Here is a 15,472-nt window from a genome sequence, read left to right as displayed (position 1 = left end):
TTTCCCTCATTGGCTGTTTTCCTTTGAACCTAAGTCATAAACTGTGACTTGCTTGTGATTTTTTTGTTTGTTGCTTTATATTATAAGAAATTTTGCAGACCAGACTATGTCCTCCACATCACCTGCTCATCCTGCCATCACCATGTGTAATACCATATAAAATCTGCCTAACAAGGAATTTCTCCTCTTCCTTAAAAATGTTTTGCTGCTAGAAGGCGACACAAACACTGAGGCATATTGTTAAAATGCAGATCTTACTGCCTCCCTATCTCTGTTTCTGTGGGATCAAGTTTAGGTGTTATGTTTACTATGAAAATCAGGTGTTCTCATGCAGTGGTGTTGAAATGGATGCCCTTAGGATTTGGACCTGTAGAGAGACAGTAATGGTTCAGAACATAATGAAATTAATTAATGAAATTAATCTGTTACCTGGAGATCTGCCAGTGAGTGCTATCTCAGCAAGCCCGTGCATCACCGACTCCTAATCACTTTGATGAAAGATTTTTCAAAAAGTTTGCAGTTCTGAAAAGTTTCTCTTTTTTTTTTTTTTTTTAACTCTAGTGAAAATATTTGCTTTTACAATATAATTTAGTTTAGAAGAAATTTGACTGAAAGCTTTGAGGATTCATCTGCTGCAGTGGGAAAACAAGAGAATCCAGAGGCAGGCTGGGAAATGGCACAGTGTCACCTCTCTTTTGGGCCCAAATGAGTCCAGTGGTGCACGGTGATTACCTGCTGAAGCATTAGGCACAGAGGAAGGAGACCTTATTTTTTGCCATGCCTCTTAGGGGTATGTGCCTGTTTAATACTAACTGGCTTGATTTAAGTTTTTATGGGCATTTTGGGGATAATGAGGACTTTTCTGATACATTTTCCTTTTACCTATTTTTTTTTTTTTCATAGAGACAGTTTCTAGTCCTGAAAGGCACCTCTGTGAGTAAGAAGGGCAAGTTTGTCTCTTCAGGGTTTGGCAGCAGCAGATCAGAGGCTGAGGGTATCTGGCTGCCCTCACTGATGCCATGCTGTGCTGGGCTTGATGCTAAGAAGCTGACTCCACATCCCACTGTGGCCAAGAATGCTTTTCAAGAACAGTCCAAACAAATTTTCTTTACCTCTCATCCCGAGAGGTTTTGAGGCTCATGGCTTGAAGGCCCTGATGAGCCTTTCACACTGCCACAAATGACTGGCAGAAGAAATTCAAAGAGCATCTTTTCTAGCTAGAGTAATGCTTCAGATAACAGTGCAACTGGAAGAGGGATATATTTGAGCCCAGGCTCTCTGCTGAAATTAGGAGAGACAGAGGCTGCTGTCAGTGACTGGAGGCTCTGACAGCAAATTCATGCCAGTAATTCTCTGACAAATGAGGCAGACAGGAGTTCTGCATTAGACCTTGTCTTAAGAGCAGGGACCTGGTTCACTGGCAGCAGCTCTGCTGTTCTTGAGTGTGCTGTGAAAATACAGTCAGCTGCTCTGCTGCCTCACCACATCTGCACATGGGCCCATCTGCAACAGGATGCTTTGCTTGTTCTTGTTTTAAGATGCTCATCTGTCTCTGGTTGCATTCTTGAGGAAAGGCAATCCCGTGTAAGCTGGATTTACTTGCTGGACAGGTTGCTGGGGTGCAGCTCTCCTGCTGAGAGTTGTGCTGCTCCAGGGTGGAGAGCAGGACTTCTCCAGTGGAATGCTTAAGGTACTGGTGGCAGCACCAGCAGGGTTTCTGCTGTTTCACTTTGTGAAAGCTTCCTCAGTGGAGGGGCTGTGGCCAGTAGTAGTGCTACACATTACACCAGAGTCCTCTTGAATGCTGCTCATGTGTTTCTAGTGAAATTTAACTTAGTGCAAAATATACTTCTAGAAGACTGCAAAATCCAGGGATTTAGACCGTGACTAACTGAGATTCCAGGGACGATCTGATTTATGGATCTGAAAGCAAGACTGTTAAATTCAGCTGATTTGACAGATGCTTGCCACCTCAGCTGGTTTTCCCATTGTAACTCATATTTGGTCCTCTACTGTAATGTCACTCAGTTCAGGGTAGAAGGAGTGGACTTCAGCATTGCTAGATTTCACAGAACCACAGAATCATAGCATTTAGGACTTCTTGGAGCCCAACTTTTAATTCATTTAGGCTTGGAGCAAGTCTCTGGGTTGTGCTAACTTAACCTGAGCTGTATTGGTCATAAGTGGCCAGGAGCAATGCAAGTAACTGTGTACGTGCTGTAACATAACCCACATCTGTGAACTCTCTGCAGGGGTCTGCTCTTTCCCTGGGAAATCTTTAGTGAAGGTTGCTTCCTCCTGTGTGAGTAGAGGAGCATCTTTGTTCCAGCAGACCTGTCTGAGGGCTCTGTCCAGCTGTCTGCACGCCTCCTTTCAGTTTTCCACAACACGTGACATGCACTCTGGGGATGTCTCTTTGCAGTCCAGGCACATTTTTAACAGGAAGAGGAGCCTCAGGAGTGGAAAGGTAGGTGCCTAGAGCTGGCCTGATGCTGAGGTTTGGTTAGCTGTGCCAGATTATTTTCCTATGACTAGTCCAAATGTTTACCTCTGTGAGTCGATTCACTCAGGGGTTTTACCAGAGCAGACAACCATGAAATGCATTTCCCACAGTTCTGTGGTTTGCTAAGGCAAAGCAGGAGCTCCCCTTTGGAGGAGCTGAGTAAGTCCTCTAGGGCTGAGAGTGTTCTTGTTCCCTCTGCTTTTCAGAGTTATTCCCTGTCCCAAACCTGCCCTTCCATGCAAGAAGCCAGTGATCTTCTCTTTGAAGAAAAGCAGATACTGTGCTTTGTTTTCTCCCAGCCTAGAGTCTTACATTCCTATTGCAACCTTCTCAGACTTGCCTGATTTTCTCTAGCATAGAGATAACTAAGCATAAATCCCATACCCTTAGCTGGTGGACCTAATTCCCTCTGTAGTTAAGACTCTTCTGCTAGAAAATGCCTTTCTTAGGTTTGATATTTTCACACCAAGTGCTTTTCTTTGTGGGTTTCTGAGTGCCAGCTTGAAGTCTTTTCTGGAAATTATTGAGGGGGATTTTTCTCATCTTAGGGATGCACTTTTTGTAGTCACAGGACTAGAATCTGCCAGTCTGGTGCTTGATGGTAGGAGAGGAGGGATGATCATCAAGTCAAGATGCCAAAGCATGGAGTGTGTATATGTGCAAAGGGGACAGGTCTCCCTTGTAAGGCTGGAGAAGAAGCCCTGCATCAGGACAGCATGGCTGTCAGGAGTGGGGAAGTCAGGATGTTGGCCACATCTGCCTGTTCTCAGGGGCTGTCCAGTGCCTTCCTGTGCAGTGGGTGCTCTTGAGATCTGCCTGAGTAGCAAGCAACAAGAGGTGCTAGAGTCTTTACTCCACCTGTCCCACCAACAGGCTCTGATTTTCTTTCAGCTAGGGTCTTTCCAGTATGGCACGTTGCTTTGAAACCAGGTAGGACTAATGGGCATGTAGTATTCCTTTACACACTTGGCTGTGGTGTTCCAGACTTGTGACAAACAGAGAAATGAAATCTATCTATTTTTTCCCCTTTGCTTGGGGTAAAGGTTCTGCAGGGCAGGGTAAAGACAGTCCCAAGCAATAGGTGCTGAGTACACCTGAATGGGCAGAGCAGAACCTGAATACACAGCCCTGTTACTTGCTCCACATTTCCTGTGCACTAAGATGATCTTATTCCTCCTAAGTTCCCAGTGGCAGCTGGTCACATGCTCCACAGAGTTTGTTTTGTAAATGTACCGTTCCCTGAAATCAGGTTTTCTGGATGGTGGCCTTCCACCTGTCAAAATAAGTGGTTTGATTTCTGCTGTTCAGTCAATGTTCAGCCTTACACAGTTTTATTTTAGTGGTTTTATGAGTGCTGCAATATTGCACAAATGAATCCATCCAAGCAATAAAGCTTTCTCCATTGTAACAAAAATCCCCAGCTATTTCAAACACTGCCACTTACTCATTCTTAGTGGAAACTTCAGTTGTGCTTATCTTGTGAGTCACAATTCATATGCTTCTTTCAGAAATCATCCAGGAAGGCGAGTAACTCAGTATCACTCTTGTCAAATGCTTCGCTTCGGAAATTAAATAGCATGGATTTTGTTAATGAGCAATTAACGTTATTTAAGCACCCAAAAATATCTGCAGAAGCCATCCATTGATACCATGGCTGAAGCTGCTTCCAAACAGTGTTTCTGTAGTTTCTTCCTGTTCAGTGTGGTGCCACCATCAGCTCTGGGCATGGCTGCTGCCGTGCTCCTGCACAGATGATGCCAAATCCCTGCTGCTCCATGCTTAACTATGCCAGGTTTTGGCTCCCAGCCCCACTACTTTCCTCATCTCAAAGGTCTCTTGGGCACATCTAAAGCACCTGGAAGTTGGTACTGGTTGGCACAATTAACCCTTTCAGGAGCTGGGATAATCACAGTGTAGGAACATTTATAACATCTGATTTCTGTTTGCAACTGTCGTGCTCATGATCGCTCTTAATTAAATTTTCATTTGCTCTCGTCTACAGCTGGTGTATCACATTTGGAGGCTGTTGCTTTTACTGATGCCAGAAGAGTCTGAATGGTCTTTTGTATTTAAGTGGATGTTATTAAATAGTTTTATATTAATTAACTGTGATGAAGGGAGCACATGGGCAAATGTACTTGAGGAGATCAGTTTATCCATATGGAAATTACATTGAAAGTTAAATCCATTACCCTAATTGTAAAATTCAACAGTGCTTAGCCAATAACTGTGGCATTGACTAAATCATGCATTTGTGCTTCAGAGCTGGGCAAATGCCTAATTTCCTTGAATATTTGCTCAAATGAAAAATTGTATTTGCCTCAATTGCATAAGCTGCCTCATCATTTCTGAGAGTGTTTTAGGCAAATGAGTTTGGAGGCAGAAACAGTCTCTGAAAGAGTAGGGTCTAATAAGCTCTGAGAGCAGTCATTGCAGGATGGCCACTCTGAAAGACTGGCTGGGCTGTCTTGACCCTCAGGCTCTCTACTTTCAAGCAGGAATCTGTGTCCACAAAATAAAAGTTGCTCACACTGGTCAGAAAAATGTCTGGAAGGTCCAGGGAACAATCAATTGCCAAAATGGCTTGTTGGACAATAGCAAGCAACAAATAAATTAGAAGTTGTAAACTGCTCGTGGTTGATTCTGAGCAGAAAGGGGTTACATTTGTGGAATAAATGTGTTCACTTTGAGCCACTTGTTCAGGCTTAATTTGGAGACAAGGCTGATGCTTGTAGCTGCAGTGGACAAAACCCCTTTGCTGCAGCTCCCCTTTTCAAATGGTGAGGACAAAGTATTTATTCAGCTGTCAAGTGGGGAAAGAAAGCAAATTAGTTTTAGGCTGGAACACTGGACTGTGTTTGCTGTTGTATTTCTGAGGCCAGATGGTGACTTGGACAGCCCCAGGGAATGGGTAACAAGTTTCTTCAGGGCAAAGATCAGAAGCAAAAGGAAATATTCAGATTATGTTGCAGTTCCACTTCCTAGAGAGGAAAAGAGAGTGTGAGATGCATCAGGCTGTGTTAGGGAGGGGATTAGCCACTCCTTTTCTTCAGTTGTTGCTGAATCCTGGAGTCAGTTTGTGGTGGGGGTTGGTTTGAGACCTCACTCCCCCTGCAAAGCACAACTGTCCCTGGCAGGGACAGGGCAGCTCCCCCAGCACCCATGGGGCAGGGAGGAAAGGGCCTCTGCCCTCAGCTCCCCCACAGCTCTTCCAATGGCAGCAAGGGATTTGGGCACCTCTTCCACCGGGGAGACCTTGTGGATGGAGATAGTCTGAGGTTACCTAACAGTGGCTACATTTGGCTTGTGCTCCCAAAGTGTTTTAAGTCCCACTTGTCTGGCTGCACTGCTGGCTCCTGCCTCAGTTTCCCTGGCTCGGCAGTTGGTTTCAGGTGCTCTTTAAATGGGCTGTGGTGGAGCTGGTAGGTAACCAAGCAGATGAAGTGTCTCAGCTATATCTGCTTAGGCTGCTCAGCTGCCTGTTAAACATGGTTCAGGCTCCCAGGGCATAAGAAGGTACCAAAACTCTCCAAGAAGCTCCAGGACTGTGAGTGTCTGAATGTCTAGGCAGGAAGAAAGGTCTCTCTAGTGGCACAAAACATTCTTCATGGAAAGGGTTTTAATTCCATTCAAACATAATTTAGCTTCCCATGTAAGTGTTTTCTTTTTGAGTTAATTTTTATCCAGCATAAACAAAGGTGGGGGGAAAACAAGAGGGTTAGGGAGCTGAAGGGGAGGAGTGGCCTGGCTGGGTTTCTGAGAGCAGCAGGCTCTCCCTGGAGCCCCAGCTGGAGCAGGGCAGGGAGCTGCTCAGGGCAGCACAGGGAATTCTGCATGGCCTTGTCCAGAGCGGCCTGGGCTGCACTGAGGCTGGACAGCAATGGGTGAACCCAAGCCAGCTCTTACAGTTTCCTTATTGCCTGCAAGTTCACTTTCCTTCTTCCTTTTCCTTTCTGTTTCCTTCCAAAAGAGAGACAGGGAGGGAAGGTGTTTTTTGTGAATTGAGAGGAATGTAATAGTGAAGCAGACACCTGTTAGGAGTAGATCTTGATCCATCAGATTGACAAGAAATCAAGTGCAAGGGGATGGGGACAGTTGGTACTATGCATTACTCAGTTATATGCTGGGAGGGGAGAAGTCCTTACCCCATGTGTGAGGACCTGGCTAAATAACAGAGACACTCACATGGCCAGGATACTCATGTGCCCACTTTAGTATTTCATTTTTACTTGCCTCAGTAAAAGGGCTCTTTGTCACTGGAAGAAACCAGTGAAATGACACAGGTTGTAGGTAACTTCTTTCTTTCTTTTATCTCTCATTTATCTGTCTTTTTACCCTTGGGAACAGAAGTGATTGTTACAGCCCACTAGAAAACACCTCTTTCAGTCTTCAGTCCTTCCTTTTATCCAGAGAATGTTGGTCCTCTTAAGCATTAACTCTCAGTGGAGAGGTTGGGTCAGATTGTCCCCTTTCTTGCAATGCCTTCTTTAAAAACCAGATGCATCACAGTATAAAAGCAATGCTGCCACTTCCAGAAGAGCAGGCAGTATCCAGGGAAAATACAGAATGTTTGGGAATGGTGCTGCCTGCACTTCTGCTCTGCCTGCCATCCCACTCCAAATACAGCTGGCCAGCAGAAGATTTTGGTCCATGAAGTGCTTTGCAGCTGATGTCTGTGGCAGCCCTGGGTTTGCTTAGCTGCACTCACCTTCCTCCTCTCATGAACTTCCCTGTGAGGCCACTGTCCTCCTTCCCTGCACCAGCATTCACAGCTGATGTGGAGATGACACATCTGCCTGTCAAGCCTCTGGACCTTGGGACTTTCCTGAGTTATTGCAGCTAGTCAGCTTACTCTGAATAGGAAAAACAGATTCCTGCAGGGAATTTGGGGCTCAGAATTCTTCCTTTCTTTAATTTATTTTTCTTTAAGTAAATTGAGGGAGCTTCAGCTATTCCACTGACAGGAAATGCTGAAGGATATATCTCAAATCGTTTGCTCAGATCTCCAGGGTACGGGGATTTATGAAAGGTTTTTGCTATAGACTTTCCACCAACTCTGGGAAACATCTGTTCTGCATTCTGAATGCATTTTCCCAGCAGAAATTGTTTTAATAAAATCATCACTTTTTCTGTGCTTAGAAAACCCAGTGAAATAGTTTTTTCCTATGCTAAACAGTTCTTGATCACTGGTTAATGAAGTTAAAAAGTGCATGTTTGCATTGTTTGACTTATCCTGTTTTTCCAGGAGCTTCTCTGATGGTCATAATATGACAGAACTGACCAGAACTCAAGCTCTAAAGAGTGACTAGTGTTTCATGTTGGTTTTGTTGGTGCTTCATTGCAGTCTCTGTTTGAAATCCAGTCTCTAAGCCATGCCATATGAATAGCCTGTATATTGAGTGAGACTATGAAAGCAGGGTGTTCTAATGCATAAGGTAGGGGAGGTGAAGTTGTTAATAATTTTTCAAAAGTATTTTTTAAATCACTGTGTCCCAGCTCTGAAATGGCCTTTTCTCCACAGTAAGATATATTAGAAAAAGTCTTGCTGTGATTTGATTCACCTGAGAGCAAATAATTATGTGCACAGCCAAGTTACTCTGTGCTAAATCAGAAAAATTGGAAAATCTGTTCAAGTCCTCAGTGCTCACTGTGGACTCCTTTGTCCTCAGCAGAGGTGATGAGCATATGGGTGGTGGCTATCTTCAAAGTTCAGCTGTGGAACCCTTTCCCTGTGTGGACAGCAATCAGGAAAGGGAAAGGAAAACTCTGTGAACATGAAAAGATTCTTCATTGGTCTGGAGAGGAAAAAGTATCCTGGCTTGGACCTGTTCTGAAACAGGTTTTGATTTTAATGGGAACTTTTACAATTTGGAAAAATTGGGTGGTGTTGCAAGCTTCATCCCATCCAATTTCCTGTGTAAGCATATTCTGTGTTCTCAGACTGCAATTTTTTTTTTAGATAAACATTATAGGTAGGCATCATTTGAAAATGAAGTTGGGCTCGGGATAGACGGATGTTTCTCCTTTGCTTTCAGTTGGGTAACTCATCTTGCCTCAGAGTAGCATTTTCCAATGCAAGCTGAAAGACAGATGGTGCTAAAATGGTTTGGAAGTCAGCGGCCCCTCAAGCAGCTTTGAGATCTTAAATGGACCCAATAGGAGGGTGGTAGGTATTTCTGGGCCAATTACATGCATTCTGATTCACCAGCAGGCTTCTTCACTGCTTTGCCTGGCTTTCCTCTTCCTTTTTCAGACAAGAACCCCTTCATGGTCCATAAACAGGTGGAAGAAGCACAGAAGCTTTAGTTGGCCGGAGATCTGATTGTCCCCTCTTTGGTGATTCAGACTACCTGGGCTTAAGCAAAAAAGCCAAACCAGACCATGCACAGCAATAAATACCTTCAATCCTAAATTGCATCTTCTAGAAGGCACGTTTTCAGGTCTGATGTATTGCTACTTCTCCAAGTCCCACCCTCTCTTACTGGAAGTGAGGGTTCTGAATGGAGTCTGCTTCCTGCTCCTCCTTCAACCTGCACATCTCTTGCCTGTGCTAGTGGTGCAAGGGAACTACAAACAGTATAGCTTTGGTGGCCTGCTTTGTGCACTCTCAATATCTCGTCCTTTATTTTGGTTTCAGCTGAACAACTTGGACTTCATTTAACAAAATTGGATTTTCATTTTCCTCTCCTGGGAGAGTGAGAGAAACTGCTTTCTTCACAGCAGTGCCCCAGCCTGCTCCTTTCTGCTTCGCTGGACCCTTACTTACCACCTTAGGCTGCTTCCAGCTCCTGAAAACAATTTATACACCTGTTCTTCAGCCATGCTTGCAGACGTGGTGGATTTATCTCAGATGTGTGGTTCTTTCGAGCTACTGGACATTTCCTTCAGTTAGCCAAGGTCCCTTGGAAGTGCTGGCCTGTGAGAAATAGAAAAACAAATTGTTGTACAAATGCATTGTAGGCAGAAAGTGAAATGTTCCCCAGCCTGCGTAGAGAATCTCTTCTGTGTCTCTGCCAGGTCATGCACAGAAGCTAAGTTACCTGGTCAGGGACTCCAGAAGTGTTCTGCTGGGGTTGCAGCTGTTAAGTGGGACAAATTATTAGGAAGAATTGAATTACAAAAATGTGGAGGTTAAGAGGGTTTAGGAGATCTAGTACAGCTCTGTGCATGGAGACATGACCCAACAAATTCTGTGTTTTCAACTGACTGTGGGAGAAGCATACAAAACTCAGGCTGAAGAAGGATGGGTGCTGGTCTAGCACAGCAGTGGGTGGAAAGTAGTGAGGATAAAAGTGATCTTGGGGGGCTTGTTAATGCTGGAAATCCATTAAAGTCAATGTCATGTCTTTGTGGGATACCAATCCTGCTTTTATTGGCTTTCCACAGAGCACCATGTCAAACAGGAAATCTCCCTTCTTCTCCTCAGTGCTTCCAATGATAATGGGCTTCAGTACATACCCTGGGCATTTCATGCTCTGGAGCAGTAACACTGCAATATGTTCTGCTTCTGGATGTGACAGAGTAGTCTGACAGAGAGGTACCACTTCAGGAATGTGTTGAGGGGACAGCAGAACCTACACATTATCTGCAATCTATGTGCAGCTGCTTCCAGATACAAGGTGCATTTCTTGGCTTCCTTATTTATTGTTAATAGCCAATCTCTTCTTCTGGGATCCCTCTCTTGGAAAGAATCAGAAAAGGACTAAATGTCTGTCCACTGACTTTAATTTTTGGGATATCTTTAGGCATCATGATGATAAGAAATGTCTAAAAACTCAAGTGGATCAGAAGAGGGTCTTCTAAAATGTTCACGTTTGTTTCCAAACACCCTTGTGTTTGGAGGCAGCACCACAAGGCTGTGGGTGCTCCCAGTCTGTATGAGTGAGATTAGAGTTTGAAAATATCTGGTATATGTGCACCCCCATATCTGGCCTTTGTGTAGTGCTCTCCCTTTTCATGGGCTACTATAAGACAAAATATGCAAAGATGTTGTAGATTTCATTAGTCACACTAGTTTATTCAAAGCCCCTTTTTGCATAAGAAACCAAGGCCTGTGCTGATCTCTGGGAAAGAATGTGCTCAGCGCTCGGAACAGCCGTGTGCTCCAACGGCACCGGCGTGGCAGAGGTCAGCGGCTCGGGCAGAGCAGAGGGGCCGGCTCCAGGGGTTGGTGCCATCATTTGCAATTCAATCCCATGCAGCTCCCTCTTAGGAGAACAATTCACTAAATACAGAGTTGTTCTTTTTCCCTAATTCACCATATAATTCACCTCCTAAGTTCAATTAAGAAGCAATCTGTTTGTGACTGGAAGCAAGCTGCATTTATTTAGAAATACAAAATTATCCTTTGCCTCAGCAAAGACTGCATGCCTTAATAATTCTGGTGATGAATGGCTAGTTGGGGTTTCCTTTAAATGGAATGAGATATTGTGTGAAGAATAGCATACTTTGCAGGGGTGGGGGTGGGAGAAGTCCTGGGGATGTAAAACTGAGGAGAGGAACTTTTGTTGAGCTTGGGCTTAAGGAAGTGAGGAGGACTGGGCATGAAAGAAAACAAAGGGAAATCTTGGGATGGGACATTGAAGCTGGAAAAGAGTGATAGAGTTCAGAGCAATCCATCTTGTTGAATCAGGCTTGTTCCTGTTCACACATCTAATGGCTTTTGTCCAGCCAAGCTCTGTTAAACTATGGCACTTCCTTTGGGAGACAAACCCCTGATTTACTGTGTCTCTTGGACCAGGAAGCTCTAACCTATAGCCAGCTGGAAGTCTGGGTATTTTATTTTCTTCTGAATTGTTTTGTAACTATCTTTCATCATAATTTTCCTGATACTCATATCAGTTACAGTAGTATAATGTTGGAGATTTGTTACCATCCTCTCAGTCCTTCTCCAAGTTGCCAGAGATGTCCTTGCCCTGTTGGACAGGCTGGAGAAGGATTTGCTAGAAGCCAGCTCCAGAGCAAAGGAGAGTTTTCCAGCTGGCAAAGCAAGACTGCTTCAGTGACTGGAAGGTGTCCAGCTGTCCTGGAAGTGAGACATCCCTCTTGGAAGTGTCCACACTGCATCCAGCAGTGCTGTATGATGAGCAGTGTATTCTTTTCTGCGTGTGGTGGTTCACCATGCTTTTCATGCTTTATCTTGCCACCAAGACTACAGAAACTTGCTCTTGCAATACCTCTGCAGAGATCAGCTCATTCAGCTCCTGCTCTCATTAAATCTCCATGAAATAAACCTTCCCTAGAAGAGACTTTCTGCTTATTCAGCATGTGGAGAAACTTAGGCATGGTATGGTAATGAGTTTCAAAGTGTCACTGTAGGCTAGGAACAGATCTAGGAAAAGTGTCTAACTTTATCAAGGGTTTAGTCCCTTCTCCCTGAACAGGGAAAGCAGACAGTTCCTGTGGCCAGCAGACCCCCAGCTGGCATTACTGATAGCTGCTGTCCTTTCCACATCAGAGCTCTGCCAGCCAGCTCACCAGAGATGAGTCTCTGCTCTTTTTTCCTTTGCAGGAGGCCTGGGAGAAGAGGTGTCAAGTGAAAATGCCACTTCAACCGATCACAGTGACAAAGCAGTTAAAAAGGGTAATGTGGTACCCCACCCCGACCTTTGGGTATCTTTTATTTACTTTTTTACCCTCTGTAAAAACATATTTTGTACTGTTTTGTACATGTGTGTGCCTCCATGCCTGGAAGATCGGCCCTGCCCAGGCATTCTTTGCTGTTGGTGAACTCTCTGAAGGGGTGGGTTTGCCTTGTGTAATGTGGTGGGTTGACCCCAGAAGCCAAGCACCCAGTCACTATTCCCCTCCTCCAGCAGGAGAGGTGAGAAAGCAGGAAAATCAAGAGTGAGAAAACCCATTGGTTGAGATAAAGACAGTTTAATAAATGAATGAAAGAGGAAAAAATAACCAAAGTGATACAGAGGCAACAGCTCACCCTTACCCACAAGCAGCCCCTGCTAGAAGAATGTGTCAGGCCACTCCAGGGAGGAGAATTTAACAAATTTCAGTTGTGAAAGGCAGAAAAGTACCTACTAAGGAGCAGTCAAGAGCTGTTGTGGACTGGTGAGGAGAACTTGCCCAAGAGTGTGTGCTGCTGGCAAGGAATGGAAGTGTTGTGGCACAGAAGTGTGGACCCAGAGTCCCCTGTGTGGAGCTGCTGCTGCACCAGGCACAGGAGAGCCCAGGGCAGACACCTCCTCACTTGGGTTTGCTATCAGGAGCTGACCATGTGCAAATCCACCGAGATTTTGGGCAGGCACAGGAGCAGTTTGTGAATAGAAGACAAGACTTCTATCCTGAGAGCCTCTCACTTCTAGCTGTGGCCCTTTTAATGCCAATGTTTGTGCTGGTGCCTGGTACCAGCAGTACCAGGTGTAGGCAGGAGGGTGGTTCTTCCTTTTTTGGGAGAACCCCTAACCTCAGAGCATCTGCCTTCCAGGATCCAGCAGCTGGCTTGGAGATGGGGCAGCTTCTAAAATGGCAGGAAGGTGCTTAGGAGTAAGAGGAACAAAAGGCAAATTCCAGTTTTTGTCCTGCAGCTCAGAGCAAGGTCTTCAGCAGGAAGGGCTTGACCTGGTGAAGCAGGAGGGAGGGTTTAAAGTTCATTCTTTTCATTCCCTTATACTGCCTGGATTTCCTTCCCATTGTATTGATCCCCTCAGCCTTGACAGTAGTGGTTTGCTTACTGGTGCTTCAGCTGGAGGGATGAATAGGGGAAGAGGCTCTCAGCAGCCCCCCTGGTCACTAGAGGAAGGTCTTAGCAGGACCTGTGCTTTTTAATAACCCAGCAGCCCATGTCTCTGACTTGGAAAGCAAAGCTGTAGCCAGTCTTGCTGATTTACATACAAATTGCCATCCCCTTGGGCTTCACAGCAGTCTGCTGTGAGCCACTGTCAGTGGTGCTGCTCCTCAGAGTGACAAAGATGTTCACCTTGGAGTGACCCTTGAGGCCAGCACTTGCTGAAGGCATAGCAACCCCTGTACTCTGTTATTCCTTTGCCCTAGTCCAGCTGATAAGTTGGCTGAGCAGCACAGGGAGCTTATCTAAGCAGTGGTGTCTGCACAGAGAGGTTTGTAAAGCTCAGCTGGACTGTGGCTGCTTTGAGGGTTTGAGTTGCCCATGGCACCTCAGTTAGGGGGTGAGCAACCAGGAAGCTTAGAGTAAAGGTGCCAGCACATTAAAAGTGCAACTCGTGTAGGCATAAACCAGTACCTGAGCAGACACTGAGCAGCAGCACAAATGCAGGGCAAGTGACAGGGTCTGCCTAGAAGCCAGTATGAATCCTCTTGCAGGTTTCAAAGCTGGTGCTGAACACAACACAGACAGGGCTCCTGTACCCTTTGTAACAAGAAATGTGTTCTGCTTTCCCTTTTGTATTTTTGCTCCTTTTCATTAAAATGAAGAGATTCAGCATGGATGGAGATCTGCACTTCTGTTTTTCCCATCCTGAGCATCCTCCTCCAACAGAGACTGTCCCATCTTTATAGATTTTCAAACCACCCAAGACCTCGTATGTGAAACCAAAGTAATACTTTTCAGTACAGATTTCAGAGTTAGGAGTCTGTCACCTTCTTCCAAGGCCAACTCAAATGAGTAGTTGTTGCTGTGAAGCTGTTCATAATAGAACAAACCATTCTCTGCAGATGAGTGGATAGATAGGGCAGATTGAGAATGTACAGTGACATCTAAGCTTGATTTCCACCTTCTGTTCCCCTTGAGTACTGTGTCCCTATCTGTGATATTGCTGTTGCAGAGAAGGAGTGGCTAGAGACAGGGAAGGATGTACTTTGACATCCTAATGGGAGAACAGCTTTGGCATGGTGCATATGGAGGCTCCAAAACAAGAAGGGACAGTTTTCTATAGATTAGCAGTCTCAAAGTCCCAAAAAAATCACTGGATCACTGGCAAATCAGGTTATGACTTCTGGTTTGGTTTAACACCTTGCTTTTTCTTTTTATCTTTTTCTGAAGCTCCAGGGTATTGCCTGGGGGCTGCAGGTGGAACTAAAGAGGATTTAAACAGTGTTGCCACTCTGTCTTGCAGACGGCAGGCAGAACACAACGCTTGCAGGGAGCCCGAGGAGGAAGGAGCACACAGATGAGCCTGGGATGGATGCACACCCCTCTGCCAGAGTGCGCAGGGCAACCACGGCCAGGGCCGAGAGGATCTGGCCAGGGGGAGTCATCCCCTACGTGATTGGAGGAAATTTCACTGGTCAGTGGTGAAAACACTGCTTTCTCTTTGCCATGGGGTTTGTGTCTCAAACTGTGCAGGAAATCTCTGGAGCAGGGTTATCCCAGAGACTCAGGTATCCTTGGGAATCTGTCTGCTGAGGTAGGGTGGGAATGATTGCACAAGGAGTTGTGCACTGTGGAAGCCTGAAGCTGATGTGTGCACTGAGATGGTTCTTCTCTTGGAGTCCAAGAAATACTTGTGTGACTGAGTCCCTTTTCTTTAGAGGCCAGCACCTGCGAGCTATGCTTGCCCCCTGTTTTTCCAGAAGAGAATTCTCTCTGCTGTTGGAAGAGCAGGAGCAGAAGTACTCTGGGGTCCTCACAATAACTTTGCCTTAGTTTTGAGGAGCATCTGTAGCACTCATGAGATTCCTGGGTCTTGAAAGATGGGCATGATCATTAATTCATGTCGTGAGAGCAAATTTGGCACATCACTTAGTAGCTGGTGTTCAGATCAGACCAGCTGGCAACTCTGCCAGAATGGCCTGTACCTAGAAAGGTGACATGTTTTATATTCGCAAATATTGATGTACTTAATCTGTAAAGTTTTCTACCTATTTAATTAGAGCAGTAAATTCATCAGATACAAGGAGAGAAAAGATGATACAGAAAGGTAATGATATAGCTGGAAGTGGACCCTAGAGTCCAAGAGGTGTCTACAGTATAAGGTTGGCTGTTTGAAAGGTTGACTGTTCCCATATCCAGATGAAATCTGATGAAATCCATTAGAG

The 15,472-nt window shown here is 45.2% G+C and overlaps 1 protein-coding gene across 1 annotated transcript in view; it reads left to right on the top strand.

Annotated features, from left to right (window-relative positions):
* The window catches only part of TLL2 (tolloid like 2), an 85,454-nt gene that overhangs the window by 34,946 nt on the left and 35,036 nt on the right, over positions 1-15,472 (top strand). Inside the window, exons 3-4 of the mRNA XM_071438988.1 lie at positions 12,015-12,086; positions 14,551-14,721. Coding sequence (XP_071295089.1) covers positions 12,015-12,086; positions 14,551-14,721 — 243 coding nt within the window. The remainder of the gene's footprint in view (positions 1-12,014; positions 12,087-14,550; positions 14,722-15,472) is intronic.

The sequence above is a fragment of the Agelaius tricolor genome, unplaced genomic scaffold (assembly GCF_023055355.1).
Source record: "Agelaius tricolor isolate 1412-34295 unplaced genomic scaffold, bAgeTri1.0.p SCAF_13, whole genome shotgun sequence".
NCBI classification, from domain to species: domain Eukaryota; kingdom Metazoa; phylum Chordata; class Aves; order Passeriformes; family Icteridae; genus Agelaius; species Agelaius tricolor.
The sequence above is the reverse complement of the archived record's forward strand: the minus strand, read 5'-3'. Positions and strand labels throughout refer to the sequence as shown.